The sequence below is a fragment of the Oncorhynchus masou genome, chromosome 31 (genome assembly GCF_036934945.1).
Source record: "Oncorhynchus masou masou isolate Uvic2021 chromosome 31, UVic_Omas_1.1, whole genome shotgun sequence".
In the NCBI taxonomy this organism is placed as follows: Eukaryota; Metazoa; Chordata; class Actinopteri; order Salmoniformes; family Salmonidae; genus Oncorhynchus; species Oncorhynchus masou.
In genome coordinates, this window is record NC_088242.1 from 36315938 (window position 1) to 36332755 (window position 16818).

At 44.5% G+C, this 16818-nt stretch overlaps 1 protein-coding gene across 1 annotated transcript in view; it reads right to left on the reverse strand.

Annotated features, from left to right (window-relative positions):
* Positions 1-839: 839 nt before the first annotated feature.
* Positions 840-16818, reverse strand: part of LOC135525178 (zinc transporter ZIP11-like) — a 147377-nt gene continuing 131398 nt past the window's right edge. The window contains exons 6-8 of the mRNA XM_064952914.1: positions 3324-3422; positions 2176-2334; positions 840-918 (exon numbers count right to left, since the gene is read on the reverse strand). Of these exons, the coding sequence (XP_064808986.1) occupies positions 840-918; positions 2176-2334; positions 3324-3422 (337 nt within the window). The remainder of the gene's footprint in view (positions 919-2175; positions 2335-3323; positions 3423-16818) is intronic.

Consider the following 16818-nt stretch of genomic DNA (forward strand, 5'->3'; position numbering starts at 1 on the left):
GCCTGGTGACCTAAAGGCCGGAGATGGAGCACACGGGACAGCAGCCTGGTAACCTAGAGGCCAGAGATGGAGCACACGGGACAGCAGCCTGGTGACCTAGAGGCCGGAGAGTGAGCACACGGGACAGCAGCCTGGTGACCTAGAGGCCGGAGAGGGAGCACACGGGACAGCAGCCTGGTGACCTAGAGGCCAGAGAGTGAGCACACGGGACAGCAGCCTGGTGACCTAGAGGCCGGAGATGGAGCACACGGGACAGCAGCCTGGTGACCTAGAGGCCGGAGAGTGAGCACACGGGACAGCAGCCTGGTGACCTAGAGGCCGGAGAGGGAGCACACGGGACAGCAGCCTGGTGACCTAGAGGCCAGAGAGTGAGCACACGGGACAGCAGCCTGGTGACCTAGAGGCCGGAGATGGAGCACACGGGACAGCAGCCTGGTGACCTAGAGGCCAGAGATGGAGCACACGGGACAGCAGCCTGGTGACCTAGAGGCCGGAGATGGAGCACACGGGACAGCAGCCTGGTGACCTAGAGGCCCGAGATGGAGCACACGGGACAGCAGCCTAGCAGTTAAAAACGTTGGGTCAGTAACTGAAAGGTCGCTGGTTTGAATCCCTGAGCCGACTGGGTGTAAAATGAGAATCGACGGATATGCAGATCGTTGGATGAAATGCGCAAAATGTTATAATTCCAACATTTAAAAAAAATCATATCATAAAATAAAATAAAAGCAAGCGGTTGGAGAAAAGGCAGATTTGGTCCCTTTTATTCTTTCGAGGTCTGGTGATTGTCATATTCTGTGACATCATTCTGTGACATCAGCGGTGTTCCATGCGAAGCCTCAGCCCAGCCCAACGTCCAGTGACATCATCACTACAAAGCCCAGGATGGAGGTCCAGGAAGTCAACGTACCGTTCCCACTTCAAGACAATATACATGGACAGGGTTAATCAATGTTGGTGTATTTATACAGTACTTAAGTCATATACAGTACACTGAGACATAAAGTCTGGAAAGATAAGATTGATAGACAGGCAGAAATAGAGACGGACAGACGGAGACAAAGACAGAATGATAGACACATACATACACACATACACACAAACACACACACAATAAACAGGCCAGCAGGCACACACTTCACAGTGACAGTCTACCCACACAAACTGTTGGATGTTGAAGAGAGGACAAGCCAAAAGACAGCTCGCTTCCCGTCTTGAATTTTAAAGCAAACAATACGCCCAGGGTTGTGAAAACCAGAACATTCCAGGGGGACCGTGTCTTTGCTCCTCTCCCACTCTCCCTCCCTGCGGCTCACAATTACACAAAGACAGCGATTGATCAAGTCTGGCTCAGTCACAGAGATGGGGAGCGCTATGAACAACCAAGCAAAGAGTTGGAACCAGGGTGGGAAAAACTTTGAAAAATAAGAGACAGAAAAATGTATTTCGTCTCTTTCCTTTCTGTCACCCTCTCGTTGTATGTTTATGTATTACTAGGACACTTTGTTCAAGTGTTTTCTAAAGGGTTAGTTAGACAAGGGCTAAACCTTGACTAAGACATGGGCTACGCCTTGACTAAGACATGGGCTAAGCCTTGACTAAGACATGGGCTAAGCCTTGACTAAGACATGGGCTACGCCTTGACTAAGACATGGGCTACGCCTTGACTAAGACATGGGCTAAGCCTTGACTAAGACATGGGCTAAGCCTTGACTAAGACATGGGCTAAGCCTTGACTAAGACATGGGCTAAGCCTTGACTAAGACATGGGCTAAGCCTTGACTAAGACATGGGCTAAGCCTTGAATTAGGCATGGGCAAAGCCTTGACTAAGACATGGGCTAAGCCTTGACTAAGACATGGGCTAAGCATTGACTAAGGCATGGGCTAAGCCTTGACTAAGACATGGGCTACGCCTTGACTAAGACATGGGCTAAGCATAGACTAATTCCCTGATGAATACCCTGATGAAGACAGCTTGGCTGTCGAAACGTTGGTAATTACATTTTTACATCTGAGCTCCTAGAGTGTGCGGCTCTCTTTTATTTTCAAGTTTTCTACTCCGCTTTCTTCAAAGCCTTGACTAAGACATGGGTTTAGCGATGGGCACTGTTAATAGAACATCTATTCCTCAAATCTCGCTCGATGTTCTCCATCACTCTGCGTGGCCACCCACCTGAGTTGAGCCTCTGGGATAATGTCATCAACCACCACATACACCATGGCCCCGGCAGCGAAGGCCAGGGCGTATGGCAACAGTGGTTCTGAAAGCACCACGGCAACGGCGCCTAGCAACCTGGCGATTGGTTCTACCATACCACTGAGCTGTCCATACCTGAGGAAATCGACCATGAGTTAGTTAGAACCCTATGGGGTAGGGATGTGACAAAAAAAAATATGATCTTAACTTATAAACTGACATTTTTTAAAATTGGCTTTCCATTAAAACAAAAACAAAAATTCCTACAATTCCAACGCAAATTCACAATGCGGCTGCTGTCAGCAACGGTTTGGGTCTCAAGGTGTGTCGGTTAAGCATTGCACTTGCACTACTGGTACCGTACCTCAATTCCACGTGGCAAAGTTTGTATTTCACCAAGATTCAGTATTTTTGGAACGGAGGAGACTGATTAGTTGCCGCACTTCCCAGAAGACAAACACACATTTCCTAGCGAGCTAGCGAGGGATGGAGAGAGAGAGAGGGGGCACAGTATAGGCAGGTCGGCCACCAGGCAGAGCGTCAGAACCGTGCACTAGGCTCATCGATCGGTAATCAAAAGCTGTATCTCGAAATGGAAGGCTGCATCTCGCAATTCCTCGTCTTGCTATGTCTCGCAACTTCAATAAAGCAGGGCCTATCATCAATGACCATGCTAGAATATTCTACACACAACAGACTGAAAGACTGAACACACACAGTCATCATTAGCCAAGAGAAAGAGCAGGCGAGCCAGTGCGAGGGAAGGAGAGAAAGGAGGGGTAGGCAGAAAGAACAGTGCGCATATGGTAATCTGTATCTCACAACATCATGCCTAAAGTTTGTGTCTTCCTCTCTGGTTCTATTTATATTACACAACTTTCCCCAGGCCTTTATAGCCTGTCATCTAGTTAGTCTATAACACAGGCAAAGACATGTTTTTCATCCCCCCCCCCCTAATGTTAACAATCCCAATTTCATTTAAACGTTCACACCCCTTTTTGGCTCCTTCAGTCATTGGCTGTCAAACCAAGATAAAACAATTCCCTTAGTATGAGTTGAGATGCAGATGAACAGAGTGGGTCATACGAAGGTACTACGTGGATCAACAGAGAAGTGTTACTCACCAGAAGGCTTTCCACGTGGACATCCCTGCACCTCGCAGAGGGAGGCTCACCGCAAGGCCCTCTGGGAAATTCTGGATACCTATGCCAATGGCCAAGTTTCTGTAAAACACATGACGATAACGCTTTAGAGGATACCATTTCTTAAGATCTATGTCTGACGGCCTTACAGATGACATTTCTTATTACCACTACCGTAATCAATGGTCTTTCATTGACATTGGTTAAGAAGCCTAGGTGGAAGAGATTTCAGAGCTTTGAGTTTGCATTTGAAGCTTTTCATTCACTTGAACCTCATTGCTTCAATGGAATTTGAGCTTTATCATAACTAAGTGAGGTAGAAAGTGTGGTTGGTGAAGTATGGTTGGTGGGTGGGTGAAGTATGGTTGGTGGATGGGTGGATGGGTTGGTTTGTTGGTTAGCTAGGAGGAAACTGTATCTGAACGATATATAGTACATAGCATGGAAAAAAACTCAGCTATTTTGCTGTTGGCAGTTTCTGTGTGAAACCTGTTCCGAGGTCAGTTATAAGGCAGTTGTGCTCAGTCACTTTACACAGAGAATGAGTCAGCACCGGAGGAAATCATCACAGCAGAGACCACGGATAGGGACTCATTCTCAGGACATGAAATGATATGGAAACAAGTGCTAAGAAGACAGCATGTCAAGACACATGAGGAGAGCGTTGGATCTGAAGAGTTGGGAATTCAGCAGAAAATGGATCTTAAACAAAATAAGTTGAGCTTAGAAGTGTCCATCCAAGGCTCTCCAAAGCATCAATAAACTGAGCATAACAGCACACTCCCAGTCCACACTATTAGCAGCCAGGGTGGCAATTCAACGACATGCTCATAAGTGGTGTTAACCAGTGTGTTTGTTTGTCAGCTCACACTCCACTGCATCCTAGTTGGACTGCTTCAGTTCCCAGGGGGCAAGGAACTCAGCAATGCCACACACTGGTGTGTTTAGGGGGGGAACAACTTTGTTTGTGTGTTTTAGGGGAAAGCTCTCTTTTGGGTTTCCTCCTTCCCTCTGTCCTTCCCTCGATCCCTGTGAACCACTCTCTGGCACAGAGTCAAGAGCCTGCCCCCGGAGGGGGAAGATTAATGACAGTTAGTCACGGTAAGGTTTACAGCTGCTACAGCCTGAGAGAGAGAGGGAAACGGAGTGCATGAGAAAGAGAGAAAAGAAAGAGAGAGAGAAGGAAGGAAGCAGTTGTGATGTGTGTGTAGCATGAATGTATATGTGTATGTGTGTGTATGTCTGTGAGGGCGTGTGCTAAGATGGGGAGAATCAGAGCAGGTTGTCAGTCCAGTTGAAGTGTTCAACAGTCTAATGGCTTGTAGATAGAAACTGTATCTGAGCCTGTTGGTATCAGACCTCATGCTCAACAGTAAGTGAGTGAGCATCTCATGGCTGGGGTGTGTGGTGTCCTTGATGATGCTACAAGACTTCCTCTGGCACCTTTTTGAGTTAATGTCCAGGATGGGTGGGGGCACAATCCCAGTGATGTACTGGGCCATCTTCACCACCCACTGGTGGGCCTTGCAATAGTGGACGGAGCACTTGCACCTGGTCAGGACGCTATCGAAGGTGCAGGGGTAGTATTTGGAGAGGACCAGGGCGGCATGTCGAATTTCTGAAAACTTGAGACTCTCTCTACTACAGTCCTGTTGATGTGGATTGGCAATGTTCCCTCCTCTGCTTACTGAAATCAACAATCAACTCCTTTGTGGATGGAGTCGGTGTCGTACAAAGCCACGCATTCGTGGGTGAACAGGGAGTACATCAGAGGACGGAGGACACACCCCTGGGGAGCCCCTGTGTTAAGAGTCAGTGTGGAGGAGCTGTTCTTGCCAATCCTCACAGCCTGTGGTCTGCCTGTCAGGAAGTCCAGGATTCAGTTGCAGAGGGTGGTGTCCAGACTCAGGGCTCTGAGCTTGGTGTCGAGCATGGAGGGAACAATAACGTTGAATGCTGAACTTTAAATGAACAGCGTTCTCAAATAGGTGTCCCGGCTGTGTGAATAGCGATGGAAATGGCATCTTCCATGGATCTGTTTGAGCGGTAGGTACATTGGAGTGGGTCCAGTGTGCTTGGCATGCTGGCCTTGATGTGGGCCATCACAAGCACTTCATGATGACTGAGGTGAGCGCGACTGGGCGAAGTCATTTGGGCTCTGGGATGCCTGTCAGCTGAGAAGACGTCCACCAGCTGGTCAGCACACACTCTGAGGACGTGGTCAGGGATGCCATCTGGGCCGGCAAAGAGAGAGAGAGAATCCAGAGAGCGAGAGAGAGAGAGAATCCAGGGGGCGAGAGAGAGGAAAATGAGAATCTGGAGAAACCAAAGAGAAGGCTGGAGTATTGGAACGAAGGAAGAATGTCAGAGAGAAACATCTGGGCAGCGTAAGAGAGCAGACAGAGAGAGAGACAGATAAGAATGGGAAAAAAAGACAGCAGGGATAGAATAGAAGGAGGAGAAGTCCAGAGTGAGGAGAACCCGTGCCTCTGGCGTGGTTGAGGTGAACCCAGTCACCCAGTTCTAGGTTCACTGGTAATCACATGGGAGACGTATTGGCAGGAAACACCACCTCATACAGTACTATTTCATAAATGTGAGCCACATTTCCCCATTACAGCAGCATTTCATGGCAGCTCTGTCTGTTTAGCTGCAGTATCAGGACAGGACCAGACCGGATGGAACCACGCCTGTCCAGTCCTCAGTAATGACATGAAAAAATGGCCTACCGATCAGGACAGTGCTTCTGTACAGGACAGTGCTTATGTACAGGACAGTGCTTATGTACCATCTCTCCTGTCTGTTCTCCTCCGGGGAGAGCGCACTGTCCTGATTGTAGGTCATCTCTTCATGTCATGTTTGTCAATCAACACTGCAGGTACAGTGCGTGTGCGTGCATGCGTCTGTCTGTCTTGATATCAGACACTACCCTGTAGACCATTTTCCCTTGCCTCTCTGGTATTGGCGAGGAGGGTTCACTCTCTCCTTTGCTATTCATTGTAAATGTTTGTAGGCCTGTGTTGCCAAATTGTATCTATGATCGTATGTTATCCATTGATGCTTTTTATATGTTTTTATTTATATCTGTAAATCAACCAATGATATCAGGCCACACCCGTCCATGATTACAGACACCTGTGTGTCCTTCCAAACTATATAAACTAGTGACCCGCAGTGTTTGTCATTAAATCCTGATGAAGACAGCTTGACTGTCGAGACGCTGTTTATTCAATTATTGCGTCAGACCTCAGAGTGTGAGGCCCTCCTTCTCCTTTTCGAGGGTTCTTTCTCTCACACACATCATTATGATTGCTATCACATGTCATGAAAGGCACATTGTTCTCAGCATAGGGATTTCGTCACAGGCTCCCACGTTAGCAGCCCACCAAAAGGATGCTAGCAGGGCGTTAGCTAGCTCAACAAGTGATTTACTACTGAGACACTACCGACCTGTATTGAGCTGTACTGAAATAAACAGGAGCTAGTTAGCATGCTAATCGCTAGTCTATCTCTGTGTAGTAACGTTTAGCATTCATTTGACTCGGCGACTATTTCAAATAACTTACTAACAACACTGGGTTAGCAAAGAACAAGTCATATCCTATTGATTATCTTCATTCCTACCAGATACCTAACAGTCTTGAGCTTCTACCATTTCAATTTGACAATTTATGTCATTTAGCAGACACTCTTATCCAGAGCAGTTAGGGTTAAGTGCCTTGCTCAAGGGCACATCGACAGATTTGTCACCTAGTCGGCTCGGGTATTCAAACTAGCAACCTTTCGGTTAATGGCCAGGCGCTTTAACCTACCTTCCCTCACTCCCTGCCTGCCTTCCTCTGCTAGGTGTGTGGTTGTAACACCTGATCTCCTCTCCTCTCCTGCCCTCCGTGGCACCTTTGACCCTCTTTTAGACTCCATCCCTCATTCCTCTTTTCTCTCTGGGGCCCAGGGAGCTCAAGGCTCTCTTTCTGCTTCCCACTAAGCCAGCCCCTAAACACACACACACACACACACACACACACACACACACACACACACACACACACACACACACACACACACACACACACACACACACACACACGCTCCCTCAGCAATGTGTGTCAAACAGCACAGAGGAATCACTAGCTAACCATTGAAGTGTCTGTCAAACTAGACACAAATATGTTTCATACTGACTGGCCACTGTATGGTGGGGAATGGGGATTGAATTGGGTTCTACTGCTGTGCATTTTAGTGGTTAAGAGTGATGGGGTAGTTGTGGATGCTTCAGACTACACACACGTTTTCCTAATCCCATGGCTATAGGCTGAACATGCAATAATAATAATCTCTGGGGGGCAGGGCAAGCAAATGGTTCTGTAGGCACTCCTTCCATCTCTCCATCTGTTTCTTCTTCTCTTTTCATCTTCCTCTCTCTCTTCCCCCTCTCCCTCTTTCTTCTTTCGCCCTCTTTTCCTCAACGTCTCTCTCTCTCTCTCTCTCTGGATGGAGGGATGCAGTGAAAGGCTCTATTGAGAGCAGGTCTGCACGTGTGGAGGAACCCGTACCATTTAGGCTAGTTTGTGTTATGTCAGGAATGCGCTGAATGTCAGTAGCAATCAGTGAAACACGACTCCAACTACCAGACGACCGAAAAAAGGAGAAAAGAGACATTTTTTGAAGCTAAGAAAATATGTCTGATGGCCTTTGGCCCCCTTTTCCACATAAAAGTGTAAGAGAAGTTGAAAAGAAAGAGCCTCGTGATATTCTCCTCCCCTTCTCCCACCCTCCTCCCCCCCCATGTGTCTCTTTCTACCTGTTCAACTGTCTCTCTCGTATCTCTGCTTCATCATCAGAAGAGACACAGTAAGCGCCCACACACTAGAATGAACAAGAAAACAAACCCGCCTTAACCCTGCTGCTACACTCTTCCATATTCTGTGACTGAGTAATAATGTATGTATGCCCACATCGTGCTGGGATTTGATCTCTTGTGGCACACCCTTGAAGGAGGCCTGCCCTTCCTTGCCATGGAGAATCCTTGCCATGAAGACTTTAATTAATTCAATATTGCATGGCCATATCTGCGACTGCCGTGACGAAGCAATGGCAACACTAACGGAAAGCAGAGAAAGGCCTGACAGGATGAAGGCCTTGTCTAAAGAGAGAAATGGTGTACAGTAATGTAGGGTTTCCCATACAGACTACCCGCGTGTTTGAGAGAATAAAGACAGAGGAAAAAGGCACAATTCAAGTTTTAGCTGTGCAGGTGGGACACAGTGATTGCTGTGTTTGCTATTAGAGTATATAATAATGCAACAACAACAAGAAATATTAGAAACATAAAACCAAATATGGACCATATTGTTAACGGCTGTGACAGTTCTACCACAAAAGAAGAAGAAAAAAAACATTTACAATCTGTGCCGAGACATCAGGAGATGATTTACTAAAACAGCAGCGGCAGACATCTCAGTCTTAGACAACATCGGTTGAAATGACTTGCTGACGTGGTAAAACCTCTCTGATCAAATGTTCCCTCGAATCTTTTGTTTTAGTGTTGGGACTTTCCATCGCGGACACGTATGACCTGTCTCATGTAGCCCTTCCTGGGATGTGTGCATGCACTGAGTGTACAAAATATGTGTGTGCACATACATGCAGTGTGTGTGTGTGTGTGCGCGCATTCATACAGTACACGCACATATACACTGAGTGTACATAACATTAAGAACACCTGCTCTTTCCATGACATAGACTGACCAGGTGAATCCAGGTGAAAGTGATGATCCCTTATTGACGTCACTTGTTCAATCCACTTCAATCAGTGTAGATGAAGGGGAGGAGAGAGGTTAAAGAATCATTTTGAAGCCTTGAGACAATTGAGACATGGATTGTGTATGTGTGCCATTCAGAGAGTGAATGGACAAGACATAAGATTTAAGTGCCTTTGAATGGGGCACAGTAGTAGGTGCCAGGCGCACCAGCTTGAGTGTGTCAAGAACTGCAATGCTGCTGGGTTTTTCACACTCAACAGTTTCCTGTGTCTATCAAGAATGCTCCACCACCCGGCGGACATCCAGCCAACTTGACACTGTGGGAAGCATTGGAGTCAACACAGGGCAGCATCCCTGTGGAACGCTTTACACCTTGTACAGTCCATGCCCGACGAATTGAGGGCAAAAGGGGGGTGCAACTCAACATTAGGAAGGTATTATCAGTGTTATAAGAAGGAGAACTGAGCCTCTTAAACCACATCGTGTCTGAACAGGCATCGTTTCAGAACAAAAGGGTCATGTTGCTCTGCGAGTCTTGCTGTTCTGTTTGTCTGGGGCAAGGCTCAGGGAGAGAAGGTTGAGATAGAAATCCGAGGAACCAAAGCTATTGGCACGACCAACAAACTCACACTCACGGAACATGACTGATTAGCTGAGGTGCAGAAGCTGAAAGAATTTGTGTTGGAGCTGAGAGATGTCGTTGTGGTTCTGAGAGACATTGTTTCGGAGTAGAGAAAGAAGCTGTGGAACAAGGAGACAAGAGTGGCAGCCAGCGAGGACCAGGTGGAGGAACTGAAGAAAGAGAATGCAGGTAATTCATTTCTGGGTATATGAATTCATACATGAATAATATAATATATGCCATTTAGCAGACACTTTTATCCAATGCAACTTACAGTCATACGTGCCTACACATCTATGTGTGGATGCTCCCCAGAATCAAACCCACAATCTTGGCCATGCTCCACCAACTGAGTCATACAGGACAATTACTATGAACGAGATGTTGTGTTCTCATCTCAAATCAAATCAAATTTTATTGGTCACATACACGGGTTAAGCAGATGTTATTGCGGGTGTAGCGAAATGCTTGTGTTTCTGGCTCCGACAGTGCAGTAATATCTAATGTCACGCCCTGACCTTAGAGAACCTTTTATTTCTCTATTTTTGTTAGGTCAGGGTGTGAGACTAGGGTGGGTAGTCTAGTTTTTCCTTTTCTATGTTGGCCTGGTATGATTCCCAATCAGAGGCGCCTGTCTATCGTTGTCTCTGATTGGGGATCATATTTAGGCAGCCTTTTCCACTTGTTGTGTGTGGGATCTTGTTTATGTATTGTTTATCTGTTGCTTGTGAGCACTGCATAGCTTCACGTTTCGTTTTGAGCTTTATAATTTTCTGTGAGTTTCATTTAAATAACCATGTGGAACTCTACGTACGCTGTGCCTTGGTCCATTAATTCAACCAACGATTGTGACATCTAACAAGTAATATCTAACGATTCCACAACATATACCCAATACACACAAATCGAAGTAAAACAATGGAATTGAGAATATATAAATACATGGACGGGCAATGTCAGAGCAGCATAGACTAAGATACAGTAGAATAGAATACAGAAGATACATATGAGATGAGTAATGCAAAATATGTAAACATTATAAAAGTGACTGGTGTTCCATTTATTAAAGTGGCCAGTGTCTGATGATCTTGAGATAGAAGCTGTTTTTCAGTCTCTCGGTACCAGCTTTGATGCACCTGTACTGACCTTGCCTTCTGGATGATAGCAGGGTGAACAGGCAGTTGCTCGGGTGGTTGTTGTCCTTGATGATCTTTTTGGCCTTCCTGTGACATCGGGTGCTCACCCTCTGGAGAGCCCTGCTGTTGCGGGCGGTGCAGTTGTTGTACCATCTGTAAATGTTTGTGAGGGTTTTAGGTGCCAAGTCAAATTTCTTCAGTCTCCTGAGGTTGAAGAGACGCTGTTGCACCTTCTTCACCACACTGTCTGTGTGGGTGTACCATTTCAGTTTGTCATTGACGTGTACGCAGAGGACCTTGAGGCTTTACAACTTCACTGCAGTCCCGTCGATGTGGATAGGGGGGAGCTCCTCTGCTGTTTCCTGAAGTCCACGATCATCTCCTTCATTTTGATGACGTTGAGTGAGAGGTTATTTTCCTGCACCACACTCCCAGAGCCCTCACCTCCTCCCTGTAAGCTGTCTCGTCATTGTTGGTAATCAAGCCTACTACTGTTGTGTCGTCTGCAAACTTGATGATTGAGTTGGAGACGTGCAGTCATGGGTGAACAGGGAGTACAGGAAGGGGCTGAGCAGGCACCCTTATGGGACCCCAGTGTTGAGGATCAGTGAAGTGGAGGTGTTGTTTCCTACCTACACCACCTGGGGGTTGCCCCTTAGAAAGACCGGGACCCAGTTGCACAGGGCGGGGTTCATACCCAGGTCCTCAAACTTAATGATGAGCTTGGAGGGTACTATTGGTGTTGAATGCTGAGCTATAGTCAATGAACAGCATTCTTACATAGGTAATCCTCTTGTCCAGATGGGATTGGGCAGTGTACAGTGGAAAGGCGATTGCATCGTCTGTGGATCTATAGGGACGGTAAGCAAATTTAAGTGGGTCTAGGTTGACAGGTAAGGTAGAGGTGATATGATCCTTGACTAGTCTCTCAAAGCACTTCATGATGACAGAAGTGAATGCTACGGGGCGATAGTCATTTAGTTAAGTTATTTTTGATATCTTACGTACAGGAACAATGGTGACCATCGTGAAGCATGTGGGGACAGCAGACTGGGATAGGGAGAGATTGAATGTGCCCATAAACACACCAGCCAACTGGTCTGTGCATGCGAGGGTTAGAGAAGGAGAGCCCACAGTCCATGGTAGCGGGCCGCATCGGTGGCACTGTGTTATCCTAAAAAGCGGGCGAAGAAGCTGTTTAGCTTGTCCGGAAGCAAGACGTCGGTGTCCGCGATGTTGCTGGTTTTCCTTTTGTAGTCCGTGATTGTCGGTAGACCCTGCCACACACGTCTTTTGTCTGAGCTGTTGAATTGCGACTCCCTTTTGTCTCTATACTGGTGTTTTGCCTGTTTGACTGCCTTGCAGGGGGGAATAACTACACTGTATTCTGCCATATTCCCAGTCACTTTGCCATGGTTAATATAGAGTGGTTTACACTTTCAGTTTTGCACGAATGCTGCCATCTATCCACAGGTTTCTGGTTAGGGTAGGTTTGAACCTTTTCATGTGTGAGTTTCAAATATCTCCAACGGTCACCCCAGCGTGGGAGAGAACGTTCTAACGAGAACGTTATAATGTGATTGTTATGCAACAGTACATTTAATCCGAGCTGCCCTCAAACCAAAGCACACAGCCTATTTTTATTTATAGGCTGTTATCATCTTGTCAATTTCAAATTATGAAGTTTCTATTTTCTATGAACAGTTTGAATTGAAGTGTGTTCCGCCTCCTCATTCATTCACATAATTAATAAAAAAAAGAAGACATTTCTGACCCGGACAAAATTCCCCAAGCACTTCCCTTCCAATAGTTTGTGCAGTTCAAGTCTGTAGACATTTGCGGATGTCCCATCAGAACAGAACATGTTCACATTTTCCAGCTGCTGCCCGCATCGTAGTCATTGTTGTTTTTGTTACCAATAATAACTTTGGAAATGTGCGCGTTTCTATCAAAGTAAGTGCCTTATTACGTTATAATAGTTTTTGTATGTCGTGTTATGTCACTTCTACTAGAGGTCAACCGATTAATCGGAATGTCCGATTAATTAGGGCCGATTTCAAGTTTTCAACAATCGGAAATCGGTATTTTTGTGTGCCGATTTAAAAATTTAAAAAAAAATATTATTTAAAAAATTACACCTTTATTTCACTAGGCTAGTCAGTTAAGAACACATTCTTATTTTCAATGGCGGCCTAGGAATGTTCTGCCTCGTTTAGAGATTTTTATCTTGTCAACTCGGGGGATATAATCTTGTAACTTTACAGTTAACTAGTCCAATGCTCTAACCACCTGATTACATTGCACTCCACGAGGAGCCTGCCTGTTCCGCGAATGCAGTAGAAGCCAAGGTAAGTTGCTAGCTAGCACTAAACTTATCTTATAAAAAACAATCAATCAATGACTGTCGTTGCTCCAATGTGTACTTAACCATAAACATCAATGCAGGGAACCCCCCCCCCCCCCCCCCCCCGTTCAGCTGAAAAGGTGGTGCAGGGAATGCAAAAATTTTCTAACAAAATATTTAACCTCCACACATTAACAAGTCCAATACCTCAAATGAAAGATAAACACCTTGTTCATCTAACAGCATGTCAGATTTTTTAAATGTTTTACAGCGAAAACACAACATATATTTATGTTAGACCACCACCAAACCAAAGAAAAAACGTAGCCATTTTTTCCAGCAAAAGATAAAATCACAAAAGCAGGATTTAAAAAAAATCTATTACTAACCTCTTGAAAATCTTCATCAGATGACAGTCAAATGACATGTTACACAGTACATTTATGTTTTGTTCGATAATATGCATTTTATATCCATAAATCTCGGTTTACATTGACGCCATGTTCAGAAAATCCTCCAAAATATCCAGAGGAATTATAGAAAGCTACGCCAGATAACAGAAATACTCATCATAAACTTTGACTAAAGATACATGTTCTACATATAATTAAAGATACACTGGTTCTTAATGCAACCACTGTGTTACATTTTTTTTACGTTACAAAAAAAGCCTAACATTGCAATAATCTGAGACGGCGCTCAGACGTAACAATATTTCTCCGCCATGTTGGAGTCAACAGAAATACAAAATTACAACATAAATATTCCCTTACCTTTGATGATCTTTCATCAGAATGTAGTGCAAGGAGTCCTGGTTCAACAATAAATCGTTTTGTTCCATAATGTTCAATTCTAGTGTCCAAGTAGCATCATTTGCTATCACTTTCAGCTCACATGCCCAAAAAATGACTTCTGATCCAGGATAACTTTGCATGAAAACTTCCAAAATACATATTACAGGTCGAAGAAACTGGTCAAACTAAGTGCAGAATCAATCTTCAGGATGTTATAATCATATATATCCAATAACATTCCAACCAGATCATTCGTTTTCATCTGGGGCTGATTGGAACAGCCGTAGCACTCAAAGAGAAATGCGCCACAACAAAATGGCATTCTCTTGCGACACCGACTATTTTCCCTCCCATTATTTCAAAGTTCACAGCAAATGCTCCATTACACTTTCTACTGAATGAGGACATCTAGTGGAAGACGTAGGAAGTGTTTCCAGATCCATAACTGGTTGGGAAGGGAGGGGGCGTGACGTCAAAGTTGCCCCAACTTTCAGGATTTCAAAACTTGTTTGGTTGATTGTCTGCCCTGTGAGTTCTGTTATACTCACAGACATAATTCAAACAGTTTTAGAAACATCAGAGTGTTTTCTACCCAATATTAATAATAATAATAAATAATATGCATATATTTGCAATTTAGGACAGATTTTGATGCAGTTCACTATGGGCACGCAATTCATCCAAAGTGAAAATACTGCCCCCTATCTCTTTACAATCAATACACAAGTATATATTTTTCAACCTGCATATTTAGCTGAAAGAAATCCAGGTTAGCAGGCAATATTAACCAGGTGAAATTGTGTCACCTCTTGCATTCATTGCACACAGAGTCAGGGTATATGCAACAGTTTGGGGCGCATGGCTCTTTGCAAACTAATTTGTCAGAATTTTACGTAATTATGACATAACATTGAAGGTTGTGCAATGTAACAGGAGGCTTCTATTTCTGTGTGTTTATGATAGTTAAGTCTAGGATTTGATATTTGATAGAGCAGTCTGACTGAGTGGTGGTAGGCAGCTTCAGGCTCATAATAGTTAAAGGTATATGGTTTAGAGAGAAATAGTCGACGCGTTATAATTCCTGTAATAACTTGCGGCAGTACTTGAAAGTGGTTCCTTCGTTATTTTACCGTTCATGTCTTCCATAGAGAATGTCTTGATCTACTTCAAATAAGGTCTGTGTTTCGTTCAGGCTTAAACCGCCTCGGCGTTTTGATACCTGTGTAGATCTCACTAGGATAAGGTAACGTTTGTCAACATATTTTCATAATTCCAGTCTACAAAAAAAATGATCTTCTCTTATATTTAGCCAATATTGATCTGAGTTACCTTGTCCTATGGATATCTACACCGTTATAAAATTGGCAAGGTGGTGTAAGCCTACACGAAACACAGACCTTATTTTAAGTGAATCTAAAAATATCCTATGGAATAAATGAATGAAGGAACTGCTTTTCAGGTTTTGCTAGAAGGTGTCATGGGAATTATGACTCGCACTTTGGTAGTCAATTCTTACCATGCCCATTATTAAAATAGGATTTCCTGCATATAGAAATGAAATCTTTTGTTTTCAACATTCATCACAGGTAACTTAAACTCTATTTATATTCAAACAGTTGAGAGTATTTTCTCATAAGCAGACTCTTCAGTATCATTGTCACTTCAGAGCTGTGTGTGTGTGTGTGTGTGTGTGTGTGAGTGTGTGTGTGTGTGTGTGTGTGTGTGTGTGTGTGTGTGTGTGTGTGTGTGTGTGTGTGTGTGTGTGTGTGTGTGTGTGTGTGTGTGTGTGTGTTCTAAAACTTCTTAACTGGGAATATTGAAGACCCATGAAAGCTTGTGGTTCGTTTTAACATATGTCTCATGTTATTTGAGACTAAATTGATTTTATGTATGTATTATATTAAGTTAAAATAAGTGTTCATTGTTCATTCAGTATTGTTGCAATTGTTATTATTACAATAGTGTGTGTGTGTGTGTGTGTATATATATAATCGGTATCGGCGTTGAAAAATCATAGTGGGTCAACCTCTAGTTTCTACTGTAGCTCACTGTATGTACGGAGCGTAGTATATTTGTGTATATTCCTTATAACCGAGGACACGCGAGGTAGCGTTACTAATTTCATAACCTTCATGGTGTTCTAATCAATTGTGCTTATGTAGCTAGCTACATTCTTCTATTAGCTCTGTAAAACAATGCTAGTTGCGTAAGAGAAGTAATGGCTTGTTGTATTTTGAAGCTACCCTGGAAAAATTTAAAAATGACTTCTTATACCACTTGGTCGTTTTCTGAGTGCATTCCACAAAGCTGTTCATCATGTCCGCCTTATCCACTGATCACATTTTGAGGTTATAGTCAAGCACGCAGTCTGGTTTGATGTTTCTCTGTCTGGTTTGTCTCTCTCTCCCGTCAGGTGGTCCACCTTCCCTGTGGCCCGACATGGTTGCTGTATGGACAGTGGAGAGGACATGGACGTCTCGTTTGTCATGGCACTTTACTGCCAGCTGTTAACATGTCTTATTTTGTATAACGGGTAATTTAGGATGGCAGTAGCGTTGTTGATGAAATGCAGTCATAGCAGCAGAGCTAGGAAGCAGTCTTGGGAAAAGAGGGTGGCAAAGAAGGGAGTTGCAAACATAGGATCTCTGCTCCAGTATTCTCTTAGGGAGTTCTTCTTTACTATCCCCATGAGAAGGACTGTCACCAGGAATGTATACATTTCACTAATTGTGGTTGTTCCCCCCACTCCTGGCTCTCTCTTATCCTGTAGCTCCAAGGCATAGCGATTGGTCTTTGCTATGTCTCCCACCAGCTCCTCT